This window comes from Vanellus vanellus (genome assembly GCF_965231255.1).
Source record: "Vanellus vanellus genome assembly, chromosome: 1".
Classification (NCBI taxonomy): domain Eukaryota; kingdom Metazoa; phylum Chordata; class Aves; order Charadriiformes; family Charadriidae; genus Vanellus; species Vanellus vanellus.
Genome location: NC_138905.1, coordinates 175,919,774 through 175,934,586, shown reverse-complemented (window position 1 = coordinate 175,934,586; position 14,813 = coordinate 175,919,774). Strand labels below are relative to the sequence as shown.

General features: G+C 38.8%; 1 protein-coding gene across 3 annotated transcripts in view; it reads left to right on the top strand.

Moving 5' to 3' along the window:
- Nucleotides 1–2,616: 2,616 nt before the first annotated feature.
- The window catches only part of LMO7 (LIM domain 7), a 45,114-nt gene continuing 32,917 nt past the window's right edge, over nt 2,617–14,813 (top strand). Inside the window, exons 1-10 of one of the 3 annotated variants that reach the window (XM_082485056.1) lie at nt 2,617–2,710; nt 3,909–4,161; nt 4,627–4,926; nt 5,278–5,568; nt 5,829–6,029; nt 6,516–7,232; nt 8,763–8,792; nt 11,314–11,431; nt 12,629–12,771; nt 14,110–14,551. In XM_082485056.1, coding sequence (XP_082341182.1) covers nt 3,947–4,161; nt 4,627–4,926; nt 5,278–5,568; nt 5,829–6,029; nt 6,516–7,232; nt 8,763–8,792; nt 11,314–11,431; nt 12,629–12,771; nt 14,110–14,551 — 2,457 coding nt within the window. In that variant the 5' untranslated portion in view covers nt 2,617–2,710; nt 3,909–3,946. The remainder of the gene's footprint in view (nt 2,711–3,908; nt 4,162–4,626; nt 4,927–5,277; nt 5,569–5,828; nt 6,030–6,515; nt 7,233–8,762; nt 8,793–11,313; nt 11,432–12,628; nt 12,772–14,109; nt 14,552–14,813) is intronic. The other 2 variants (XM_082485057.1, XM_082485055.1) reach the window with 2 other exon arrangements.

Below are 14,813 nucleotides of genomic sequence, written 5' to 3'. Positions count from 1 at the left end.
TAAAAAAAAAAAAAGATGTGTGAATATTTCACATTAAAGGAAAAGGGTTCCTCCTTATCCGTGAGAAAGAGGTCACTGACTACAAAGCCAGTAGCATCTCTGGCATGTGATTTTAAGGAAGCTGCAGGTGGGGATTGCGCAGGTCGGATCCATCCCAGGACTTTGTGTTCCCGGCAGCCTGATGGTGTGAGGGACGGGCAAGGCAGTTACAGCCGCACCGAGTGGGAGCGGGTGCTCTCAAACTAGAAAGAAAAAGAAGGAGGGATGGTCAGTGTTCCTGCTGGTTGTCATGTTGCTTTGAATATTGTATTTCCGTGAAGAGTGCCATCTACCCTGACCAGGCCCTGTCATCATTTTGCTACCTCGTAACCGTTCCCTGAACGGTTTATTTTACCTGTTCGCTGCAGCTGTTGACTAATTTGTTCCTAAATGACCAGAAACAGGATAGGTGCCCTGGTACATGGTTGGTTTGACCTGTTAGGGGGCTCTGCATAGGTCTTTCTGCTGCCATATGTTAATTCATGGCGTTTTTTGTTTGAACCGCTTCACCGTGCGATGTGGGAAGCTTGCCACTGAGCCACCCCACACCAACAGCGTCTGGGGCAGGTGAAAAGTCATTTCAGTGTATTTAAGCCACTTGCTTGCCCTTCCATAACGGGGAGTGTTGTGCAGCCGCTGTCTGCAGTCCAGCTGTGGATATCTACATCTGAGGACTGAGTCCACGGTACCCCACCTGCGGGAGGGTCCCATCCAAAAACTTTCTTCTTCTTGCTCTGAAAATGAGCAGGAGGAGAACAGGACCACGCTGAGTGTCGACTGGTGCACTTCTGAGGTGTGCCACAAATTGGCTATGTGTTTTGAAAAAAAGAGTTTACTAATGTTGATGATCGCATATCTATTTAATACTTTTTAAGAAACATGCATCTTGCATCAAAGCAAACCAAACCCCTCCTTCCAGCCCTACAACATCGCTCTCCAGCTGTCCCAGTGTCAGTTGCTCATTTTTTTTGCCTGAAAAATGCTCTCTAGGCTGAAGCATTCTCTGTGTTTTAGGCAAATATTTTAGAAAACGTAATACAATCAGGGGGGAAAAGTAGCAACTGAATCTGCTCTCTTTTGGAACTGAAGATCTTCCTGGCTAACAGAGACTATATTTCCCAAAGTCGTTCTCTAGTTTTCCACTTTTATTTTGTTGACAACTAAAAATCTTGGCTAATTAAAGAACCCTAGAGCCTTTCTGAGTACCTCTCAAATCAGAAACGATAATAGATCAGCCAGTTTCTCGCTTTATATGTACGATTGAAATAGTACAGTTAGGCCTATGAATTCAAAGCAAATTGCTTTTGATTTCTTTTGGAACAGTCATAGTTGTATATTTAGAACTGGCCTCTAATTGGGCTTGAAACCTTTTAAGTCTTGAATAATAATTAAATTTTAAGTCAAGTATTTTAAAACTTTTTGGTTTGTTTTTCTCACTCCCTGTCCTGCTTCAGACCGGAGGAGACCAACAGAAGAGTGAAAAATGTAAGACATACTTACTTCAATGCTTTCTGAAACAATTTCATGCTAATTCTCATTAAATATTTTTAAAACACTTCTGGTTATGGCACTATCATGTTTACCTTATTCTTCAGCTCTTCATTTATCTGATGCAAATTAGTGCCATCTTATGATGATCTCTATGCAGCTTACTTTCCCAAATAAGTGTAATAATTAGAAACAGTTTACTTGAGATACACGAGCTGCATCGTAACGCTCTTTAATTGGTTTTGATGGAGATCATATCTAATACTGTAAACCAGATGTTACAATTCATTGTGAAAAACATCTCTAACAGCATGTTGAGATTCTTTTATGCTGGTACATTGTATGAGAAGATACTAATTAAGTTTGTATTTTTTTTATTTGTTTGGTTTTAGGTTTTGATTACATTATACTGGCTTGGGAGAAAAGCACAAAGTAACCCTCATTATAATGGTCCATACCTCAATCTTAAAGCATTTGAGAAGTTATTAGGGCAAGCGTTGACTAAGGTAAGGAATCCAAAAAGAATAGTAAACAAATAGCCTGAATTTTATAGTGTGCTATACATTACAGCATCGACTCTAAACAATCTCTTGGGAGTTTAATTTTATTCTTAGTTTGGAGAACATAGTCATTTGTTTGTTTTGCTTGCTGTCAAAGTCCACGTGAAAGGAATTTTTGACTTACACTGGTTCTTCTGCTACCCGTATAATCATGAAATTCAGAATCCACCGTCTCTTATTGATGTGATAAATTGTGAAAAGCCTCGTCTTGATTCCCTTTGGCTAAGATAAGAGCAATTTAAGACCTTGTGTTGAATCTCCTATCCAAGCTTTTGTATATGTCATTTTTAGGAGTTTGCAGTAGTCTTTGGTAAAGTCCATTTGTGCACTCAAAATGCATTTTAAAATTTTTTGAGCAAAAACTTGTGAGTAGCACTTGCACCTTAAATTATTGCAAAATACCTTTCAAAACTTACTCTCATAGGCGCTTGAAGAGTCCAGTCACCTGAACAGAAGTGGCAGGGATAGTGGGTACGGTGATATTTGGTACGTTGACCGGGGAGAGCCCTTTTCATCTTCAACTACCCATAAAAGAGACGATTCCTTTGATAGCTTGGACTCTCTCGGTTCAAGATCCTCCACAAGCTTTTCATCAGATATAACCTTGAAAGGTGGCAGTGAAGGTATGTTTTTTCCTCTTTTAAGTCTTTTGTTGACATACGTCTTACGAGTGTGAGAGAAGACAATGTATGGACCTAGTACTTCGGGAAAGGCAACTCTAGTTTTGCAACTGCTGCAGTTGCATTTTGCTTAAGCAAATATTGACCTTTAACAGTTGGTAGAAACAAAGATATGCTCACATACATTTTCCTATGAAGGGTTGCTGGGACTCTTACTCTCACAGCCGCATTATGGTGTGTGTATGTGTAGGTTCTTACTCTCACAGCCGCATTATGGTGTGTGTATGTGTATGTGTGGGTATTTTCCCACGGTACAGGAAGGGAACTTGCTAGAATTCAGGTCCTGATGGGATCACCTAAAATTCAACAGTTGCAGAAGTCTCTTGCCTTGTTCCTAGTGTGGATATGTCAAACCTCTGTGTCTTAAACCTCTGTGTCTTCACTTCCATTTGTGACTATTCAATATTGAATAGGGTTTTTCCCGTCTAGGTTAAAAACTGAAGAGTAATTGTTATTTTTGATAGCTTGTTGTGGAAAGAAAATTAACAAGAGGAAAGTTTGTGAAATTGGATCCCTACAGCTGTAGTCTAATCTGTGTTTCTCTCCCCGTTTTAAAATGCAATACTACCTTGTAGTCTATCTTAAAGTTATAAAAATAGTGAGCTTTTGGATTTTGTACCATGTGAATAACAAAATCATTGAGCCAAGGCCATATGGAGCATTTCTGATCTGAGCAAAGCAGCCCGTAGCCATGCTCCATATGTGACGTACCTTTGGCTTCTACTGGGCATAAATCTGGTGAGATGAGCATGTTGCTATAGTATTTGCTGGTAACTTGGCTTTGATAGTAAATTTGTGTGGTCAGGATGTTTTTAATTAGATTTAAGATGTAAAACAGCACAGAAGGTTTTAGAGGTTAGCTCTTTGTTTCCTGCAGGGTGCTGTGATAGTGAAAGAATGGAACAAATGTAGCAGGGGCATGCAAACCAAACTCAGCTTAATGGGCCTTATCGCAACTTCACTACAATCTCTTCTAAAAATACCTCTTCTACTGTCCTGTCAGTAGCTCAGCAAGTTTGCAGCCAAAACATCTTGAATATGGAGTTAAATTGATTGTAGAACATCTTGGTGCAAGTTCTATCTAGAAGCTTCTGTCTAGAGAATAATGTTTTGCCTTCATTTTTCTCCCGTTTCTTCTAAGGTTGTGACAGTGACACAGACTCAGAACTGCCTTTCAAAATGCACGACTCCCATAAAGATGACAGGACTTACCGTAGGATTTCTGTGATTGAACCGAAACCTACCACTGACTTCAATCGCTTCTTACCCAATAAAAACAAGCAGACAGCATATGTGCCGGCACCCTTAAGAAAGAAGAGGACAGAGAAGAACGAGGACAACAGGAGGAGCTGGGCAAGTCCTGTCTTCACCGAGTCAGACGGAACATTTTCAAGGTACTTGTGTGTGGTCTTAGTAAGCCAGACTTTGACTTAGGAATTCTTAAATAAATGATTTCTTTATTAGTTAAAGAAAAGCTGCTGTTGCTGAAATACAAAGTAAAGTATTTGAGTTTCCATATTTTAATGGGAGGGATGTTTTGGTGTGGTTGTGTGGTTGGTTTTTTGTTTTGGCTTTCTTTTTTTACTTTGTTCCACATAACTAGTTTTCTGTTTTTTGAGTAATGTTTTGAGACTGGTCAGACTCCAGATAGAGGGGATTTAAATGATCTTAAATGCAAGTTCATGGGAGCTAGACCTACAGTTTTAGTTTCTCATTAAAGCCTTCGAAAATACAGTGATGAATTTCAGTTGTCCGGCTTCTTGGTGCGTACAGATAAGATTAGTGGGCAGTTCTTGGGTTTCACCATTGCCTTCGTGACTTCACTGTCTTCATTCTGTTCCTGTTTTGGCCAACCTCAGTGGACGTGAAAGGAATCCTGTAGCTTCCTGCCAAAGTAGCAGAGCAGAGTGTGGGCTCACAAATCCAGCTTCCCTCCAGATGAACTATGAATATGACAGTGGCTCTGATTCAGAAGATGAAAGAAGGCTGCCCGACGTGGTCATGGATGACTTAGCAAATCGTAGATTTCTAGTCAAAAAGAGCCCTGTAAGCTCTGCTGCACCTGGACATCATTTCGTGTTGCACAATGACCCTCCTAAATCTTGCTCACAAGAAAGTTATCCAGCTGGTCCACTAGCTGCAATGCTTGAACCACTGAGGTCAGAGATACTAATCCAAGATCCAGTAACTATTGTATTACCTAAATTGCAGTCCATAAATAACTCCATAAAGTTAGTCTTCTAATCAGCATTTTAACACAGTTGATAAATTGTTATGCCTTTTCTATCAAACTTCATATTTTTGTCAGAGGCTATAGGATGCTGATATAACCTTTTAACTTTTTTTTTTATATATATATATATTATTATTTCTGGTGCTGCAGTGATGGAATTGAGAACTAATTTGCTTCATTCACGAGGTTGAACTCCTGAGCCAAAAAGCATGTCTTTTTGCATTCTTTATGTCAAGTTGCTCCTAAAATATCTTAACTGATTGGGTATTTTGAACAGTAACCAGAGGAGGCAGAGGGACTTGGATGCTAAAGAGGAAAACAAACCAAGAGTTAACATTCCTTCAGAATTATCTGGGTATTTTGATGAGGACGAGGAAGAAGAAATAGGCATCCCAAACATTGAAAAAGATGATCTCTATTTTCGCAAGCTAAGTTCTTCAGCGGCAAATACAGTGGTTGCTTTTGACAAATTTCTTCCTAAATTTTGGACTCCAGAAGAAGAGTTGCTATGGAAAAAAATCAGGAAATCCTCTTTCAAACCTTGGTATAAAGAGATTCAAGGGTTCAGGTGCGTTTTCATGCATGCCCCTGTTTCTCTCCTGTGTGCAAAACTTACAAATAAAATGTAGTTGTATGACTTTTTATTTTTCATTTTTATTGCCAGTGTAGCAGCAAGATATGTTTTCACTTTTTTTTTTTTTGAGAAAGTAATTAAAATATTATTTCCATTACACTGTTGCACTCTTGCTACTGTGCATTTTACTCAATGAGTACTCTTCATGGGTTTTTTTGTCTTTCCCTCTGCTCATTCTTTGTGCTGCTGCACAGTAGAAAGAAATCAGATTCCGAGGATGGGGAATTTGCTTACAAACAAAGTTCTGCCATTGTTGCTAATCAACCAAGACCAAGTTTTGACTGGAACAGCAGTTACAGAAGGGATCAGAGCTATAAACCAACTGCTGAATTTGTGGGAAGCTCATTGTCACAGATTGCAGAAGGAAAAATCTTGGAGGCTTCTGATCAGCCCAGGTTGATATCGCTGCATGAGCTGTACTCTTGCTGCATCAAAAAGAAATGGCTGGATATGCAACAGCTAAATGAAATTAAACCACGTCCTGTGATGTCGTGCTTTTTTTTTTTTTTTTTTGGTTATTACTATTTTGTTGTTGTTCTTTTTTTCTTTTTTTTTTTTTTTTTTTTTTTAAATGTAGCCGTAAGTTGCTGGTCTTCTGAAACATATAAGTGCCAAAGCATAACATGCTGCATAGGGTTACTGGCTTTATGTGTGAGCATGTAAGTGTGCTGTTTCTGAGCAGGTTGGTATGCCGTGATACCTTCGTATTGGTTGACGTGTGCTGTGCTACAGTTAGTGGTGGTGAATGCCAAGTGGTGTAGTTGTACTGCTAGGGATACTGCAAGTCTAAACCAAATGTATATCACAGTACGTTGTGATCTGCTTGTCTCTTGCTAGTTAATGATATTTTTACTTCCCTCCTTTTGTTTTATATGCTTCAGTCAGTTTTCGTTACTTCAGGCCCTGCAAAAATACTCTGACTACTTGTCTTCTGAAACGAAGACCAAAATTGATCCTACTTCTGGCCCTAGGCTCATAAAATGTAGAAGGAATATTTCCTTTGAACCAGGAAGCAAGCAAGGAGATGCGGAAAATGGATATCTGTATCCAGATTTAGAAAATGATGACTTGTTCGTTCGGAAAACTGGGGCTTTCCATGTGAATCAAGTTGTTCTCCAAGACCCACGGTATTTAAAAAAATTATCTGAGGAGGAGCCTCCTCTAGAGGGTGAGATAATTTTACAACCCAGAGAGGGCCAACCTGTGATTCCAGATTTGGAAAAGGATGACATGATTTTCCGTAAAATCCTCTCTCAGAAAAAAGAGGTGCCTTTATCAGGTGCTCCAGACAAGTATCACCCGGCACTCTTTCCTGATCCATGGAGTCTTCCGGAGGAGATCCGGTCCAAATTTCTATGTTTACTTGAAAAAAACACGACAACGGAGGAAAGAAAGAGCAACGGCAGAGTGATGTCACCATCTTCCCGCCATAAGAAGGACGATATGCTGACCCGCAAGATTGAATCTTGGAAGGTGGGAAGCAACGTCCAGCCAGTAAATTTTATCCCTGGTCCGTGCAGTGAAGAAGACTGGAAGAAGTGGGAAGCAATCAGGGAGGCCAGCAAAGTTAGACACAAGAAACGGCAGATGGTGGAGAGGTCAGGTTGTGTCCTGCACGGATTGCGCTTGAGTGCAGTTGAACCCTTTCCATTCAGAAAAGCATCGTCTTGTGCTGAACCATTCATAGAGTGCCAATCTGCTCCTTGTTCGTGGTGTCCTGGACAAGCTTTTTATTTGCTTTAAATAGAAGCTCATGACTGCAATACCATATTTTCAACAAAAAACAATTACAATGTTTCCTAGTTTTAGGCTGCTATTTTGGAGAAAATATATTCTCATTCCTTCAGGCTCAAAGTTCTGCATAAGTTTCTTTCCATGGTTGAACAGGAATAGTGGTTATTCAAAAGACTATGGAAGCTAGAAATATTTTCTTTTTTTTTTCCCAATGTAATTGGTAAAAACATTTCTGAAACACATGAATGCTTTAATAACAAATTCTGGAAATGGGCATTCTCATATTCTTGCTTGCACCTAAGTTTGAAAATGCTTATAAACTGTCCTGCCACAGTTTTGAGATGATTAGATGAGGTAAAAAAAAATGTTAGTGCTGTTTTGCCCAGCTAAAGTCACGGTGCATGCAAGGTGTGTGTCCATGTAATATTAAATTCCACTGTGACATATTTTATTCTGCCAGTATTACCTCCCTGCTTTCATACAGTCCTGATTAATTCTTTCCTCTAATCCTTTTCTGGTATACTCATTTTTTTCTTCTGTGACTGAATACTGTTTTTTAACTAGTTCCTAGCTCTCCTTTGGATTTTGTACTTACTGGGGGAGAGTGGGGTTTGAAATGTTTCCTTAGCTATGAAAATACGGCATTGCAAGTTGCAGTTCTCCCAGCTGTGCATCATTACTTTGTGACTAAGACACTTCCATGTTCCAGCTGATACTTTGATGTTGCTGCATTTAATTTTTAAGCTTACTACTGTTAACAGAGTGCGAGCTTCACTGAGGAATATTTCTGAAGTGCTTGAAAATATTTCACGTTTTAAGAATTCATTCAGTAGAATAAAATACTCATATTCAAGGATACTAAAAATCTTCTTGAATCACACTGCATGAATTTGGTTATCTGCTTAGTGTGCTATACTTCTATATATGGCCTTTTATACTTATTCATTCCAAGTATTACTTTCATTTAGTATCAGACATGGTTGAAGTAAAAAGAAAACAGCCTCTGTAAGCTAGGCTTCTTGTTGGAACTCAAGTTGCGTTAATTTTCATTTCTTGAAATGAGTATCTTTTGAGCATCATGCTGTTCAGCAGCATTGGAATAAGTGGTGCAGAATTAATGCAAGGCTCTATTCATGCATTATTGCCAAATTGGAAGCGTTGGAAACTTGCAGGCAGCCTTGTTCTGTCAGTGTTCTGCCCAACTTGCACATCATGCAAGTCCTGATGTGTGTTTTGAGTAGTGTCAGATCTCCGATGTGCTATTCCGTGCTGGCTGGTCCTCAAGCTTTCTGTTTCTCCTTCACTTGGTGAGAGTGCTGGTGTACTGGTGGTATTAATGTTGTTGTGAATATCAAGACACTGAATCTTTTCTTTTTTGGTTTCTGATTTCTCAGACTGTTTCAAAAGCTTTCTGATGAGCAAGGGTAAGTTTTATAAAAGCTTGAAAGATCATAGCGCTATTTTTGCCTCTTGTTTAAATTTTCATGCATGCACAGTAGCCAAAAATCTCATGCTGAAAGCAACTTGTGCATGCTGCTTTGTTGTTCTGTGCTTGGGCAATTTACATAACAAATGTAAGAGACTAAAAGCAATGTGTCTGGCAAAAGTTCTCTCTAGCATCTAGGGTATCCGAGTTATGGTTATCATAGAATCATAGAATTACTGAGGTTGGAAGGGACCTTTAAGATCATCAAGTCCAACCATTAACCTACCCTGACAAAACTACTTCTAAACCATGTCCCTAAGTACCACATCGACCCTTTTTTTAAACACCTCCAGGGATGGCAAATCCACCACCTCCCTGGGCAGCCTATTCCAATGTTTAATAACCCTTTCAGTGAAAAAATGTTTCCTAATATCCAGTCCTCATCTGACATAACTTGAACCCATTATCAGGCACTTTGAAGATCAGCTCTAATATTTTATTCCTGCTGAAGTGAAGTACTAGGTGTTCTGTACTTAAATTAGGCTTTAAAACATTCAAAAACTTAAAGGAAGATTAGTAAATATTTTATTTCAAAGGCTGAACAGCTAGAATTTGAAAATAATTAAACAACATGGTATTTGTCATGGGATTGATGAATGTTCTGTGGTTATTTTATATACTCCAGGTTATTGAATCCTCAGTGGTAAACTTATTGGTTAGTACCATGTGAACTTAGGTATTGTTTACGATGTACTGTTACTCAAAGAAAAATCTTTTTCCACTTACTGTGTGATGGCATGATAAGTATTCGGTTGTGCATGGTGTTCTATTTTTTTTTTTTAATTGTACACTTATTTATTTACTTACTTATTTTTACCTTGAGGCAAGACCTGGTAAATGGCTGAACACTTCCAGAAGAAGCAAGAAATATTTCAGAAGAAGTTAGATGTTAGAGGAGGGAGTCTCAGAACGCTCAAGTCACTACTTAGATTTTTTTAATTTAAGACCAGAATTGAAACTTACATCCTGTTCCTGGGTATTAATATACCCATACTTATAGTATATTGTATTTAGGTCTAGATTTTCCTATTTTGTTGCAGGCAGCTGTAGAAATTTGAGAGAAAGAAAAGGAAACCCTAGTCGTGTAAGTTTTCTTGAACTCATCTGCAACAGTTTTGATACTTACCTAGAGTTCCATTACCCGAAACCTTTTCTACATGTGATATAACTTAACCATTAAAAAAATAAGGAAAAAAACTGGACAAGAAAAGACTTTCTGCAGTAACGACCATGAGATTTTTGCTAAATTTGGTGTTCTTCCTACTCAGAAAGCAGACAAGCAAACAGGTGTAATGAGTTAATGCCCTGGCCTTTATTTCTAGAGGCCAAAGTCCAAAGTCTTATGTTACCAACAAAAGCAAGTTGGGCCTCTTGGGAGGAAGTGAGAGAGCCTGATTTGTTAGTTCAGAGCTTTCTTGGTATGTAACAGGTTAGATAGAGCAAGGCCCTGTGCCGAATCAGTTTTGTTTTTAACCTGATTTTCCATCATATAAGAGTGCCGCACTTTCAAGTCCTGTTAGAACTTGGTTACATTTTGATTTTGTTTGGATAAATGCAAACAGAAGTATTTTTGAAAAAATAAAACCCAGAAGTGTAGCTTTCCTTTGATATCACAGCACTGAACTTTATGATGGAACACCTGCATTTTGCTTGGTGTCTCAGGAGCCTGTGATCAGCTCTGAGCAGAAGTCTTGTCCTATACCTAAATTAAAAGGCCTGTTATGATTATCACTGTAGTGTGAAAGAATAAAGGAGAAAATAGCTTTGGAGAGAAGGGGAAAAAGCATGAAAGGGGAGCTTGGAGGAATTTAGATTAAAGGGAACTAGTGAGTAGAAGGTCACGGGTGAAACTTGTAGCCATATTGAAGAAATTATTGAAAAGATGGCTGTCCTGACTTGGATGGAAAGCATCAGGGAGGCTTGGGGAGGAGTAATGTAGGCCAGTGGGGCCTATGACATGCATGACTCTTATTATGTAGAAACATGCATCGATAACTGACTTAATTTTGTGGTTAGCCTAAGAAAGGAAAGAATGGGAGGCAATGCTGGGGCTGTTACTGGAGAGAAGAAATGAAAGGAATTTGGACTCAAGGAGGGGAGATGCCTTTTAGGTCAAAGAAAGTAGCAAGGTCAATAAAGAGAGTAACAAGTTTAAACAGAAGTAGCTGTCAGGTACGAGGATCTCAATGTGAAGGATCAGCGTGGAGCTGCTACGGAGCTGCTTATTCCCTTAACCTGATTTTTATTTGCTCAAATATGCAACTACTGACTTGAGTGCTGTCACTAGAGCATGTCCCAGCCTTGCTCGTTCAGCTGCCTGTGTGTTTCCTGCTCTATTTGAAATAACACTCAAGAGCGCTCAGTTGTACTAATACAAATCTCTCTCTCTTGAAGGTTTCACTTGTGTAAATGATGGCTACGATGTGATAAAGCCGAGTACTCTTTTTTTTTCTTTCTAGGAGTAAATCTTTGAATGATGTCAGTGCAGAGGAGCTGCAGTCATTGCGCAAAATCCGTTACGAAGAGCTTCAAAAGATAAAAGAACAATTACAAGAACAAGATCTGAAGTGGCAAGAAGTAAGTACTCCTTTTCGCCCCTCCTCGCGTGTCCTGCTGAAGGGCTGGGTGCCCCCTGCCTTCAGTGTGGCTAGAAGAGAGGCTTTGGCATGTGTGCAGCAATTCACGGGGCTGACTTCTAAAACGATCTATCTCATGCAACTGGCAGTGGTTTTGGGAATGTCCATTTAACGCAGCACTGAAATTATTCTAAATACCATCATAAGTATCTGTTTAATGCTTCAGGATAAAGCTTGTGTATGTTGTAATAAAGCCTTCAGGCTTGAGTTCTGTGGACATAAAGAAAAGTTAGGGCATAGTTTCATGTGTTATATGAAATTTGTGAATACTTTTTTTTTTGTGAAATGATTGGAATGTCTGAGTATTTGATCCTTTGGGAAAAGGGAGGGAAATAATATTTTCTTGTGCAAATTCTTGAGGCTCCTCTCCCCTAATAATTCTGTCTTAAGTCCAGCTTGTAAATTGATGTGGTAGCTTTGCACAGCAACATAAGGGTATCTGAAGACCTTTTCTTTTTTATTAAAATCTCTGCTTGATAATAATTACCAACAGGAAGCTGAAGTTAAGAACAGAGCTCCAAGCAAGAAGTTCATAGTTGTTTGTTTCATGTATCTCAGCCATCTCAGTTCTAACATTCAATACTTATCTGAAATCAGCTCTGGTATTTCGTGCAGAATATTGCTTGTTCGCATTGTGGTTTTACAGAACTGAAGAAAATATAGAAGTATATGTTTTCAATTTAGAATTTAAGGCATGTTTATGCTTAAGCTAATGTATCGGTCTAACATGGTAGTGATTTTGGGAGAAAAAAAAAAAATAAAAAAATCCCAAACTCCAAAGCCTACAACATAGAAATACAAATGGCATTTGCATTAGTTTTCAACTATGTGTCATTGGGTGAAGTATTCTAGAATAAAATTGAAAATATTAAGGGGGGGGGCGGGGGGGGAAGGGCAAAACACATACTTTTCCACTTGTAGTCTGGTAATTACTATTTAACTTACAGGCAGTGAGCCTGTAACCCTAACTGAAATATGAGAACCTGTTTATTATTTAGGGGGAAGGTGCATCAAAATGTGGCTGTGATGCAGACATGGAAATAAAATCAGGGCAGTAGGTAGCATGTGATGGGATGCCTCTGTAGATTTATGAGGTCTTGTGAAAATCTGTTTGTGTACATTCATGTTATTCTTATAGGATCTAGCAAAATGGAAGAATCGTAGAAAGAGCTTCACTTCCGAATTGCAAAAGAAAAAGGAAGAGAGAGAAGAAATAGAAAGGAGAGCCTCTGAAGTGTCTGAAAGGACTACCAAGTCACTGAAAGAAATGCAGCAGGAGAGGTAATGACCCTAAAGGGAGTATTGTGTTGAAGAACTTAAATCTGAGCATTTTTATTCCCTTGAATTCTTGAGCAGCTTTTACTGGCAAGTTACAATTGATTCTGCGGACAACTCAACAATTTTAGTTGTAAATTATAGTGTAGAAATCTAGGCAATTGAAGGGTGGAATATGGTCCTCTAATGCATTGTTTTCACAGAATGATAAATTGTTTTGTTCTATAAGTAATGTTTTACTTTCTATCCATAAGAAATGTATTGAGAAGTCAGTATTTACATCCACTTTAAAGAAGTTAAAACAATAGTGTTGAACTGGATAATTGCCTTTTTTATTCTTGGATCAACTTAACTATTTCTCTTTCCCCTACCACTGCATTTGCTATTCTTTTAGCCACTGTGGATAAATACAGCCAGAATTTTAATGTATATCACAGAGCTGTAAACTTTTACTTGATTTCCCCTCTATCCCCAATTGGTTCCTCTGGGTGTTCTGCCGTTTTCTCCAAAGAGTCAAAAGTGTTATCTGAGTAGCAGAGTACCGTTTCCAGTAATGACAGGGTTTTGGGTGGCTGGTTTTTTTTTGGGTTTTTTTTTTTTTATGCAGGTATGGCTGAGATGAATGGAATAGGCACATGGCATGTATTCATAAAAGAAATTTAAATAAGTCTTAAAGCGATGTTTTGAGTTTCTGTACTTTTTTTTTCTTATTTGTGAGGACAAAAAATGGTCTCTTGAATAAAAATGTGAATGCTAATTATATTGAATGTCCAGTATTGTCAGAATCTTAAAAATGATGTGGTAAAGACTATCTCTGTGGTGGTTGTCCTTTATGACAAAGGAAGGAATAGCAGAAAAAAAAAAAACAATCTGAACTTCAGGGCACCATCTTATTTTGTTATCTAAAGTTCAGTATAGCATTTTCATAGCTCAGAGACATCAGCAGAGCTATACAGTTCAGGCAGTGTTATGGGACTACCTTCTACCTATTATTTCCTCAATAAAGTCTGAATTCCTGAGGATATGTAACTTGAATAGCTACGCCATTTTCTTGGCAAAGATATTTCTGTCGTAGTGGCAACCTGATAATGTGAGAGTGGAGTACCTAATGTGAGAGTGGAGTACCTGAGCGTTATGGGAGTGTTGAAATGGGGAGGAGGGGGAAGAAGGTAGATTTAAAAATACATTAAAATACTAATACTTTTAAATGATTCCATTCATTTTAATTTACTGGAGATGTGTTTCTCTGTTTATGTTCTGCCTTGAACATTCAGTAGTTGAAAAACTTAGTGCCCACCTGTTTGTCAAGTCACTTTGGTATTTTAACATGCTTTGTCCCCATAGGGAGGACAGAGATCAAGACTCCTATGGGCAACGAAAACATGAACGCAGATGGATGTATTCACTGAATGATGATGTGTTTAGTGACGAAAAAGCACCTTCCACACAGTCAGCAGCAAAAGATTACCTTTTGGAAGAAGATACCTCCTACAGCACTAAGGACAACAAAAGTGCGTATGCCACACAGACGCGCAAGGAGAACCTGCCGGAGAGCTTGGCCACTCGGGAAGCTCCCTCTCTGTCAAAGAGCCTGGCAGAGGAGCAGAGCTCTGCTCTTTTGTCTACCCGCTACTCGGTGAATGCTCAAACTGGGTCAGCTCAGGTTTCAGCTTCTCTCCCGAGAAGTTACCAGAAAACTGATACCTCTAGGTTAACATCTGTGGTTACACCAAGACCTTTTGGTGCCCAGTCAAGAGGAATCTCGTCACTTCCACGGTCGTTCACGGTAAAATTCCGCTTCTTTCCCAAAGTTTGTAAATGTTGGGGTCTTGGATAGCTGGGGAAACAGCAGAGTTTTAACTTTCATTGTTCTTTTAAAAAAATTGTCTACTGTTTGATGAAGGCTGTGTTAGTATAGCAGACAATTCTGTTGTGGCTTTAGATGTTTACTTATGTTTCTATACTTAAAGGCACTCCTAGAAATAAGGCTGATAAATATATTTGATGATAGAATAATCTTTTTATTACTCGTAGTATCTGTCCTTAGT